The 12,657-nt window shown below is 41.6% G+C and overlaps 1 protein-coding gene across 1 annotated transcript in view; it reads right to left on the reverse strand.

Annotated features, from left to right (window-relative positions):
• Positions 1 to 2,708: 2,708 nt before the first annotated feature.
• The window catches only part of MCPH1 (microcephalin 1), a 233,188-nt gene continuing 223,239 nt past the window's right edge, over positions 2,709 to 12,657 (reverse strand). Inside the window, 1 exon segment of the mRNA NM_001003366.1 lies at positions 2,709 to 2,764. Coding sequence (NP_001003366.1) covers positions 2,709 to 2,764 — 56 coding nt within the window.

A 12,657-nucleotide genomic window follows, 5' to 3' on the forward strand; every position in this document is an offset into this window, starting at 1 on the left:
AAAATTGCTTTATGAGATATATGGTTTACAGCCATTTTCTTCTAATCTGTGGCTTATCTTTTCATTGTCTTTTTGTTTCTTTTGAAGGGCAAAAAAATAAGTAACTTTAAGATCCAGTATATTTATGAATAATGCCTTTAGTATATATTTCATATCTAAGACATTTTTGCCTAGTCTAAGGCAAGAAAGATTTCCTGCCATGTTTTCTAGATAATTCATAATTTCAGTTTTGTTAGGTCAGTGGTTCTCAGCTGGCAACAGTTTTGCTTTCCAGGGAACATTTGGGAACACCTGGAGACCTTTGTTACAACTTGGTGGTGCGTGCTACTAGTGTCTAATAGGTAGAGGCTAGTGATGGTGCTAAATATACAACAATGCACGGCACAGCTCCCAACAGCAAAGAATTATCTCGCCCAAGATGTCAGTGGTGGGGAGGTTGACAAGCTCTGAGTTGGGTTTCTGGCCATTTTGAGTACATTGTTGTGTACGGTGTGAGGTAAGGATCTACACACACTTTGTTTTTTTGCATGTGAAGTATGGATATAAGCACATTTTTGTCTTATTTTTCTTTTTACATGACATTTGTTGCAAGGCATTGCATTGCCTTGGCACCTTTGTTGAAAACCAACTGACCATAAATATTAAGATTTATACTTAGATTCTGTATTTTGTTCCCTTGATCTACATTCCATTTTTATGCCAACACCACACTTCTTGATTGCTATAATTTTATAGTACATTTTGAAATCCAGCAGTGCAAATCCTCCAACATTGCTTTTTCTAAAAAATTGTTTACTAAGGGGTTCTTTCCATTGTCCTATCATATCAATTTTAGCATCAGCTTTTCAAACTCTACTAAAAACTACTTGGGATTTTGATGATTGGGCTTAATCTATAGATGAATTTGAGAACTGACGTCAATACTGAATTTTCTAATCCAAAAACTTAGCATATTTCTCCATTTTTCTCAGCAATGATAGATTTCAGTATACACTTACCTTTCCTGTTTCCTACTGAGTTTAGTTTTAATTGCCAGTCTAAATGGAATTGTACTCTTAATTCCATTTTTGTTTATTCCAGCATACAGAAACACAGTTGTTAGTTTTGTGTAATTTTGTACCCTAATCTTGCTTACCTTGCTCATTCATCTGTATCGTTTTTGATTCTTTATAATTTTCTACATGTAGTAGTATCCTTTGAGAATAGTTTTACTTCATTTCCAGTCTGCATGCCTCAATTCCTTTCTCTTGCTGCCTTCTCTAGGTGCAATCAGCAATACAAAATATAACCTTACTTTACATAGAAATGGTGAAAACCTTTGAAACATACCTTTCAAAATTAAAAAAAAAAAAGTTCTGGGTTTCAGGTCAGGGATTATTGGCCTGTAGCAACTAATTTTTATGATTGTTAGGAGATTAAATGAGGTAACACATACACAATTCTTAGTGTAATTCCTGAGACAAATGAGCACTCTCATAAAATGTTACCTTCTAGAAAGAATCTCGACCAGCCACTGGCAGGCCAGCATTAGGAATCAGAACTTGTTACTGAGGGTGGTCGTCTGTGGCTGATGCGATAGGGGATGGTCCCCAACAAGACTCAGCACAGTATCTGTCAGCCTCCTCAGGAATTTTTGGTGTTGTGGGAGCTCTGCCGAAGTACCTGAGCTTCGTAGTAGGCAAGCCCACAATGCCTGTGGATATAGTGAAACAGGATTTATAACGTGGAAGGAGGAGACTGAGGTCTCTTGAGTTGTACTGAGGCTCAGCCGTTGTTGGAGCATGAGTAATAGGAGGGGATTGTTTGGGGGCATATATTAAAACTAAGTGAAAACACTTATTTGCCTCTACATTGCTATCTCCTTCAAAGGTTTGTTCTAGTTCCATTGTATTTATTCAGGGACTTGACATGTATTAAGGTAGGGATAACAGTTGAGGAACAGATAACATGGGGGAGGGAACAGGATCAAGAGGAAGTCTTCATGGCACCTCAGCCTTGTTGAGATTTAGTATTTCTGTTGAAGACGAGCAGTCAGTGTGTATATGGTTCAGCCCCACTGCCAATATCCTCTAAGGAATGGCAAGAATTGGGCAGCCAGTGGAGTCCATGAGTCCATGATCTCTTGTTGGTAAAGCTCTCCTCACCATAAACTAACTTGGAGAAGTAGGGCTTCTCGGGTGGCATTAATTATTGCAAGGCTTCCACACCTGTCTTCATTAATTACTTTGAGAAGAATCTCAGGCACATAAAAAGTAACCCTAATAGCTGATCGATATCCTGCCTCTCTAGTACATGACATGTCAATAAAGATCATAGAATCCAACCAAGAAACTTAAGGTATTCTTTGATCTCAGGAATAAAACAGTTTAAACGAATTCCCACTCTTTATTTAACTATGGCGCTTCCACGACCAAGGTTCTGTGATGTTTTAATCATTATGATCATCACCAGAACACTAAGATTGGTATTACATAGAAAAGGCCCAAACAGGGCTGGTCAGTGCTTCTTTAAAAAAACACATAAAAACATATCCAGTTGTTAGGAAATCACACAAAGGAGCTTCTTCATATAAGAACCACGATGCACACATATGATGATATAAAAAGGCATCGTTTCTATCTCCATCCCTTCTCTTTCATCTTGGCTCATTCGAATGTCCAGAGACAACTTTTCGAGTTGTTGGCAGTAGCCCTGTGTCGGTGTCTCCATCACTGCAGCAGTAGGTAGTTGTCAAAGGCACAGACCTTGTGCTGAATGATTGAATCTAGAGAGAGAGAAACGCGGTTTAATGTTTAGTGGCCAACGAGACAGTAAGACGACAGCCTTTCTACGTGCGTGCAGAGTCCTGTTTTAGAACCTTAAACGGTTTAGAGCTGCTTTGTCTGTATGTCCACATGGCACACGTGGCTATTTAAAACAACTCAGTTCCTCAGTCACACTCGCCACGTTTTAAGGGCTCAGTAGGCACATATTCCCATAGATGTGGGACATAGGGTGTTGCCATCACGGCAGGACATTGCGTTAGCGTGGAAACTTTGCAGTCTGTGGCGTGAGACCAGAGTTCTAATCTCTGCTCGCTCTAGAAATACTCTCTGGTGCAAGGCAGAGTCTGCCTAAAACGTAAGTTTTAGTTAGGGCATTATGCATTCGAGGCCGTCCGTGTACCTGCCCACCTGCATCCTATCCACCCAGCTGAGCACTTTACGCAGAGTGCAGTCAGCGAGGACACGTTCTACAGCTCAGGTCTTCGTATTTCAGTTGAAGAGGCCAGACCAGTGAGCTCTAAAGTCCTGTCATTTTGAAAGCCGGTTATTTCATGAAAGTCACAAGGAGTCCCCTGGTCCAGGATAAGTTACTGATGCAGAACAGGCCAGCAGGAGATGGTTCTGCTGCCAGCCCTGCCTGCAGGAGGATGAGGGAGGAATGCAGCGGCCTGGCAGGACTAGTGGAACTGCAAATCAAATTACAGTTAACTTACTAACTACTATTATTATCCACAGGGATGGATAAATTATATTGAAGGACCTTAAGATGCCCCAGCGATGAGCGATAGCAGAAAGGAAGCCAAAAAAGAGTTTAGTTCTGTGAATACAGGGGAAAAATGGAAGAGAAAGTAGCATGTGTTAGTCGTAGCTCCTGACAGTGTCTCAGGGTTAAGCTGCATCCTGCCCAGGACAGATGCACTCCCACACGAGGGGGCTGAACTGGCGACAGGGATTTCGGAGGGAGGGACACTAACACCTGCCATCTACACTGAATACATGATAGGACGTTAAAGTTGATACACCCAATATAACAAGCATTAGTAGCACGGAGCAAACCACTCTGTCCACAAGCTAGTGACGTGGCATTCTTATGATTTACATTTTAGCATGAGTCCTTTATTCGTGTGATGTGTTGTCCGTGTTTTCTCTCTCATTCGCCTTTTGACTTCTCTTACGCAAAGAAGTTTTCATTTTATGTATGCATTCAGATTATGTCACTCTTTTTACTGTATCTGGACTTTTTTTTTATTTTTTATTTTTTTGTATCTGGACTTTGAACCATATGTAAAGCTCTATCCTCCACAGGGTTCAATAAAAACTCAAGGAACAAGATGTCCCTCCATTTTTAGGAAATCCCTCAAACAACACATAGGGTTTTTATACATTTATTTCTATGTGAATATGTTTTTAAAAAATTAAAAAAAAATGCTGTCCCATCTTTAAGGAAGGGTTGTAAGATTTGGGGACTCTATAGATTTCTCTATTTGAATTCTTTGACCATGAAATTGAGTGTCACTCCCTGCATTCATGCATCTGTCCATCCATTCATTCACTCATCATGTTGGAGAAAAACTGACTGGAGAAGGAGCAAGTTTTAAATCTAGACAAAATAAAACAGAACCCTAAATGTAACCTCTCATAGCAAGTCTGTGGCTGGTGCCTCGCCCTTGGTGTGGTGTGCTTTATGATGGCACAACGTGAGGAATTAACCCAGGGACTTGGAGAAACAGTAGGCGGGTACGTGTAGTGTGATGCCTGTGCATACAGTAATCAGACTGGGGAGTCCGCGCCGAAGAGCCCTTGACTGCCCAGTATGGCTGGCAGCCAGGACATCCGCGTCCAGAGAGCGCCTCGTGTCTCCAGGTCCGCAAATGTAAGCACACGCACACACATGAAAAATGACTTCTATCCAAGGTCGTTTGTCAACTGAAGATAGCCACATCCCCCCAAATTCCAATGTCACATCATATGAATGATCCTCAAACACCCCCATAAAATGTGACCCACAGGACAGATGTTAGAGCAACGCCAGGCCTGCCCAGTGGAAAGAGACAAATAGTACGTGAGCAGCTCCCATGAAATTTAAACTGAAAAAAAAAAAAAAAAGAAAAAAATTTGTTTTATTGTAACAAGGGTATTTTGCAGGTCTTGGCACACAATTACGTACAAATTAAAGTTTACTGGCTACGCTTGTGTGGTCTGATGCTCAGGATAGTGAAGGAACATGCTGCTAGCTATTTTTTTTTTTTTATAGTGTGGTGGGGCCACTTTATTAAATGGAAACTTCAAGTGCCAGTAGCCGAATGCGGCTACGGTACTGTGTGCGGGGAGTGCTAGGACACGCGGACCCCACGGGGAGCTTTGTCTTAGCTCATCACAAGAGGCTGACCATTCTCGGGCTGAAACGCAGAGCCAGGCACGCCTTCAGTTCAGCATTCGGCTCTCCCGGAGGGTGAAGCTGCCGGACTTGAAGCACGAATTCTAAAGCCAAGCGGCCTTGCGGACAGACCGCGCGTGGTAAACCAGGAAAGAGGAGTCAAGAGCACTCCCAGGTTTGAATTTGGGCCTCTGAGAGATTGCTGATGCTCCTGGACATCAGGATCCGTGGTGGGGCCGGGGTGTACCCGGCAAATGGAAGAGGGGCTGATCAGGCCCTAGCTGTGGCCACTCACCGTCGCTCACCCCCTGAACCGCCGCAAGGGCCTGAAACTGCGCTCTCTGCTTCTGACACAAGATATGGGCTCCCCTACTTAAAATCCTTCGGTGACTTCCGTCTACTGAGAACAAAAGCTAAAGCTCTCACCATGGTCTAGAAGGGCCTTGGGTGGTGCAGCCTGTGCGAGCTTCATTTCTCCTCCCTTTGTCCCTTTGCTGGGTCTCAGCCTCTCCCGACAAGGCCTCTGCTCCTGCCGACCTGGAGCCCAGCTGGTCCCTTAGATTGACGCCAGCCGCCCTTGTGTTCACCACGGGGGTCTCAGCCCAAATCCAGCTCTTCGGCAAGGAGCCAACCTCCCGTCCCCGTAAATTCCCATACCCTGTTTTCTTCGTAGCATTTCTCACCGATAGGATTTAAAACCATTTTATTCTCTGTCGTCATTAGAATCTAAGTCCCAGGGGGGCAAGTCCTCTGTCTGCCTTGTCGCCTCCTAGTCCGGCAGGGCCTGGAATATGCTCGGAACGTGACACATGCTCGAAACAAGTATAAATTGAATGAACGAGTGGATGGCTTGACATCCTGTGGTATATTTGAAGGAAATTGCTTGATCTAAAATAATGGAGCGTTCTCAACATTTTCTTTTCCCTGCTGCGATAGGAGGCTAGAGACATGTACATACTGGAACCTTTCCCAAGAGTATACCAAGAATGTGGACCATGTCACAGACAGGATGGTCTAATAGTTTACTCCTACTCTACCAACTTTCACATTCCACCCAAGAAATGTGAGTTAAAATGATATTGTTACCGGGCTAGCCTTGAATCCGCTAGTTTCTCTATTATGTTATATATTTATTTACTGCTGGATATAGGAATGCTCATGATTTTACCAAGTGGATCTAATATGGACCAATATTGCTGACTCAGTTACAAGTGTTTTCTTGAGTCTCTCAGATTTTTCTATGTAGACAACTGTATCATATGCAAATATGAGGATTTGTCTCTTTATAATTCTTAAGTTTCCTTTGTGTGTCTCATCTTATCTCTTTGATTAGGAACACTCGATCTCTATTCAAAGAGTAAGAGCGGTCGTATGTATTTTGTAGTTGCTTAAACCTTAAACTAAGGTTTTCATTACTAAGTAAAAGAAAGGTTTTCCATAGATACCCTTTATCACATTAAGAAAGTTCTCTTTTATTACTAGTTAATTAAGAGTCTTTATCATGACTAGATATTGGGTTTTTCTTTTTGACATCTGAGAAAACTAGTGGGTTAGAAAAAAAAGATTTAGCGACATCTATCTTTACATTCTTTGGTTAAACTCGGTTACATGTTTCTTAACACACCGCTAAACTTTGCAAAATATTTTATTTTGGAATTTTATATCCATCTTCACAAATGAGTTTGGGCTGAAATTTTAGTATTAGTTCAAGATTGTTCTAGCCTTATAAAATGCAGTGAATAGCTTCCTACTTCAGTGATTTGTAATATTTGGTAAAACTTACCAGTCCTAGACAGTTTGAATAGTATCTTAAAAATATTTTTTGTAGTACAATACACTTGACATGAAATTTACCTTTTAAACCATTTTAAGTGTACAATTAAGAACGTTCACGATGCTATATGATCATTGCCACTACTCATTTCCAGAATTGTCTCATAATCCCAAACAGAACCTCCACACTCATTAAATAATCACTCAGCAGTTCAATTCCCACCTCCACCTAGACCCTGGTAACCCCTATTATAATCTCTGTCTCTATGAGTTTCTCTAGTCTGGGTAATTTACATAAGTGGAATCATATATCTGCCCTTTTGTGTCTGGCTTACTTCACTTGATGTGATTTTAGTGTTCATTCACTTTATAGCATGTATCGCAATATCATTCCGTTTTATGGCTGAATGTATAGACCACATTTTGTTTATCTACTCATCCGTCGATGGCTGCTTGAGTTGCTTCTACGTTTGGACTATTGTGAATAATGCTACCATGAACACAGGTGTGCGAATATTGGTTCAATCCTTGTAGGTACATAACCACAAGTAAAACTGTGAGATCTCATTTAATTGTTTAATTTTCTGAGGAGGCGTCATCCGGTCTCCCACAGTAGCTGCACCGGTACACAGGTTCCAATTTCTCCACGTCGTCAACGATGCTAGTTTTCTGTTCTTATGGTAGCCATCCTATTGGGTCCCAAGTGGTACCTCATTGTGGTTTGATCTGCATTTCCCTAATGATTAGTGACGGTGAACATCTTTGCACATGCTTATTGGCCATTTGTATATCTCCTCTGGAGAAATGTCTAGTCGCGTCATTGGCCATTTTTTAACTGTTTTTGTTGTTTTCAAGCTGTCGAGATTCTTTTTATTTTTTAGAGATTGACCTCTGTATTTGCAAATACCCTCTCCCACCCCGCAGGCCACCTTTTCACCTGATTGTGTCCCTTGACACATAGAAGTTTGTTTTGTTTTTACCTATTTTTATGGTTGCCTACCTTGTAGCTTAATTGAAAAGCAGTGTCTATCATTTTTGCCTGCACGTGTTATTCAAGATGAGTGAGCAAGCCAGTTTTTCTGTTATCTCCCAAGCAGACTAGAACAAATAAGGTCTGCATTCAAGGAGAGGAAACCAAGACTGTGCGATGTGAACAAGGAGCCGCAAAATTTCCCTACGGCTCTGAACATTGTTTTGCTTGACTGGTCTTTGCCCTGGTTGCTATAAACCTCTGACTATTTTCTAGCTCCTACACAGTTGGTTCAGACATAGTTGGTTCTGCTGGGGGGGCTTTTTGGTGTTTCTGTGGGGAAGATGGGAGTTTGGATCTTCTTAGTCTGACGTATTGCTGATATTACTCTGTGCAGGTGTCTTTTCCTTTTTCTTTTTCTTTTTTTTTTTTTTTGATGGACGGTGAGAGGTATACTTTTGATTGTCATTCAGGTTTTTAAATAGTTCAGATTTTCTATTTCATGAGTCAATTCTGGTAATATTTTTTCTAGAAAAGGTCCATCTTACCTATTTTCAAATTTTCTGGTATAAATTTACTCAGCAGCTCTCATGATTTTTAAATATCCTTACTGTATCCATAGTTGCAGCCCCAGTTTTGTTCATAGTATTGTTCACGGGACCCTTTTCTCTTCCTTTCTTTTTCAGTACTGCTAGGATCTTGACTATGGATGGTTCCCCCCACCCCCCAAAAGAACTCTTTCTCAGTTCTTAAAAAACTTTTTGCTTTTTGTTAATGTTTCATATATTTTTATCATTCATTTCATCTCCAACATTCTTCTGTATTTATAACTATGTATTCATTCATCCTCAAGTGCCAAAATTTAAGAAAAATTGAACAAAAAAAGGGAAATGATTTATCCAAGTATTTTTTCTCTTCCTACAAATTGAGAACAGCTTCTTATTTTACCCAGAGGTTGGATCCTTCAGAATCCATCCATTACAGTTTCTGTGATGCACCATTTGAGAACCTCTACTGTTAGTGGTTGCACAAATGAGAAGTTCCACTTACTGAGGGTGGCATTAAGATCTTTTTACAAAGGAACAGTCTGAACGGAGAAGAGGTTCACTAGAAATGCTGGATCTTTAATTCACCATGGGACTCTGGTGGAGAAATTCAGATCCCTTCATTTGATAAAAGGCACAGATTTCTACCATGATCTCAGAATTTGTTTCCAGCAGGGTTCATCTGCTGGGGTGGCTGTTAACAAAGCACCACACACTAGGAGGTTTAAACAATAGAAATGTATGATCTTAAAGCTGGGGAGGCCTGAAGCCCAAGATCAAGATGCCAGTGGATCTGGTTTCTCCTGAGGCCTCTCTTCTTGGCTTGCAGAAAGCTGTCCTCTCTGTCCTCACGTGGCCTTCCCTCTGCACACGCATCCCTGGTGTCTCTTCTTTTCTCATGAGGATACCAGTCCTGAGGGATCAGGGCTCTAACCTGATAGTGTTTAACTTTAATCACGTCTTGAGAGGTCTCTATCTCCAAACACTGTCACATTCTAAGATCCTGGGGGTTAGGACTTCAACATATGGATTTAGGCAGACAAAATTCAGTCCATAACAAAAGGTCCATCACTTTAGGTTCTATGATGCTCGGTATTAACTGTCCCACATGGAACACTGATAGAACTGAAGCTCCAAGTGCTTGAAAGACTCACGGAAACCTCTTGTAAACAGTGTTAATATACTAGGTCAGTAAGCAAAGGGTGGAAACTGCCAGCAACGTCCCAGTAGGGGGTTAGGCTGTGAAGTTCTTTTATGGCCATTGACCCCCAGCCCCAGAGTAGGGCTAGAGTTAACACTGGAGCACTTACCTCTGTGGGGGGAGCACTTGCAGGGAGCCCTGTGAATCTGTGCACAAGACAGTCTTGTGAACCTGTCAAAACCAAAATGCTCAGCACTGGCCTATAAGTGGCTGGTGTATTCCCCAAACCAATGACTGCATTTCTAGCGGTGGATTAAAAAAAAAAAAATGTCGCCGTGGTTACACTATTTCCCATTCTGAGTTGAATATGTAGCTGATTGTCATGTTCTACTTCGCTTCTTGTTTTTAAGTGAGGCTGTGCCTTGGCTAGTAAGGTGTGGAGAAGGCCTTTAATGTTCCACTTTGCTTGTTTTCAAGATGCTTTTTTACTTTTATATCGCCGATGATGCTCACACCCGGTGACTGGAGGTCAGTTGGCAAAAACTTAACAGAGGGGAGCCAAGTGAGATGGGTTAGGAAATTTCAAAGATCACCATCCAGGACCACTAGCTGACCAGTGAATACAGTTAAAGGCAAATCTACTTTCTCAGTGCACACTTTCTGTATCTTTCCAAGTTGATGCTTGCTGTTCAGCAGCTAGTAGTTAATTATATGTATTTTAAAGCTATATATGTATATATATATATATATATATATATATTTATTTATTTATTTATTCTAAATACACGAGATGTCAAAATTATAGAATTCCATGTCAGATTTAGTACTCATTGATGCCTTTACTGGTAGACGTCATCTATTTGGGAGCAACCCCATACCCACCCCCACCCCCGCCAAAAAACACCTCTTCATCTTATCATCTGAGATTGTATCTTGAAAGCCTGTCGTCACACCCTGACTGGTTGCCGAGCTCCTGGGTGAGGATGGTATCAGGCAGCAGGCAGCAGACGTATTCCAGGTTCTCTTCCTTTTCTCTTCTTCTGTCCATCCTCAGCACATGGCCTCATTGCCTGTGACTGCTTCCTTCTATGCCGTAAAAATGTGGACGAAGAGGATCCTGAGGAACGCCAACGTCATCTCTTTAATCATGCACCCCAAGGGCTGAGGCCTCCTGAGTGTCCTTGCTTTCACAAAATGCCATGTTCAAGAGCATGCATTTTTCTGGGCCTAGTTCTGTGGTCAGCCATCTGGGGAAACAATGATCTACGCTGGCTTGTAAAAGGCCCACATGCTATCAGAGATCTTTTTCCTGAAAACGTTGACATGGGGAGACATTCAAATCAAATGCTTATTATAAGTTATAAGGAAATCATGCTGAGGCTAATTTTTTCCCCCTTTGGCAATGCTGTTGAGCATATTACATTATGTTCCCACAATAGCATAAAATGTATGTCTTATCACTTGAACCTAGCCCAGACAATAAAAGGGCGCCCGAGACTGGAAATATGTCTTCTGAGAAAGGCCAAACCAGCTGAAAGTGATAACACCGACGTGGGGGATGGAGAGAGTGAAAAGACAGGGCTCCGGCACAAAACTTTGCAGACTGGTGATGAATGCACTGGGGTCCCAGGGCTCCCGCCCCCTCCCTAGCCCCTCACTGAAGACACCAGCCAACTTACTTGGGGCTCTCTCATCATAGTGTCTTGATATGTAAAATGGGAATTCTGTTCTAGGGGTGTGCTGGAGTAAATAAAATTACTGGAACTTGCTTCTACTCCAATGTCAGGTAAAGGTGACATTTTGCTTCCTGGTGCCGGGAATTTGGTTTTTGTTTTCCTGTTTATTTTCATGCATATTCAAGTGCCCACAAGTATTTTCTGTCTCAAAAATCCCCATTTCTCCTTCTGGTGCAATGATTCATCGAAAATCTTGGCCTAAGTATACTGCTGTTTCAGGGAAAATGGACTCTGGGGAATGAATTGGGAACATAATCATGACCGTTCAAATGGCCTCGTTATAAGGCAACCCAGCATGTAGGAGACTCTCCACGGAGCAAATGAGTAAGACATGGCTTAAATTTCACGTGGTGAGCCCTGTTTGGAGATTTCATAAATTCACACCATTCTATGCCAGCAGCACAAGGCAGCAGCCAGGAGGGTAAGCTGGCTGAATGCTCCATGGTCACCCCGGACCAGTGTCCCCCAAAGAAAGAGCTGGAGGTTAGAAGAAAGTCTTATACTGGAATAATCACGTAACAGTTTAATTTTTCAAGATAAATGTTGGGTCAGAGGGTGAAAGGATAAAAAGGCTTATCTGAAGGAATACAGTGCTAGGATGTTGAAGGTCTTGGGGAGACTTCTCTTTTTGGTGGTGGTCATCTTTCCCTCTGCCAAAAAAACAAAAGCAAAAAAACCCCCAAAACGACAAAAAACAAAAATCCAAGCTTCTCAGAGGGTTCTAATGGCTAAAAAAATATACTTGTCCATCCCCCGTGACTTTATTGTGTCTGTATAAACAAAGATCCCATAATACATAGGAATAAATATAAAGGTACTAAAAAAACTTGGAATCTCTTATTTTGGAAAGCAAATGACAAACATGAAACTAGATACAACGAGCTACTTCTTAAGACTTTCAAATCCTTACTCTTAAGTCTCAGGGACCCTACATTACATGCTGATATTCTCGTTGGAACAAATTTTAGAGTATTGCTTTTCATAATAATCATGTCACAAAATTATTTTTTTTTTTAAATTGGTGCCTTAAGGTGATTTTAACTATAATTTACAAGGGATTTTATTGCAAATTTTAATCGCACAACATTTTGAGAATAAAATATTGGCTAGATGTGCTCACAGTGGAAGCTCAGGGGAAGGAGGAAAGTCTTCAGAAGAGAAAATGTGGCTATGTCAGTCAGTGGACAGGGCCCGGTGTGGGTGTGAGATACCGTACACGCCCTTGTGTGTTAGCTCCTCTGACCCTCATGTGAAATAAGCAGGGCAGAGGTTATTACTCTGTTTAATAGATGAGGGGACTCGGGTCCGGAGGGCATAGGTGATTTGGTGATTTGTGTCCCCCAGTCAGAG

Source organism: Canis lupus, chromosome 16 (genome assembly GCF_011100685.1).
Source record: "Canis lupus familiaris isolate Mischka breed German Shepherd chromosome 16, alternate assembly UU_Cfam_GSD_1.0, whole genome shotgun sequence".
NCBI classification, from domain to species: domain Eukaryota; kingdom Metazoa; phylum Chordata; class Mammalia; order Carnivora; family Canidae; genus Canis; species Canis lupus.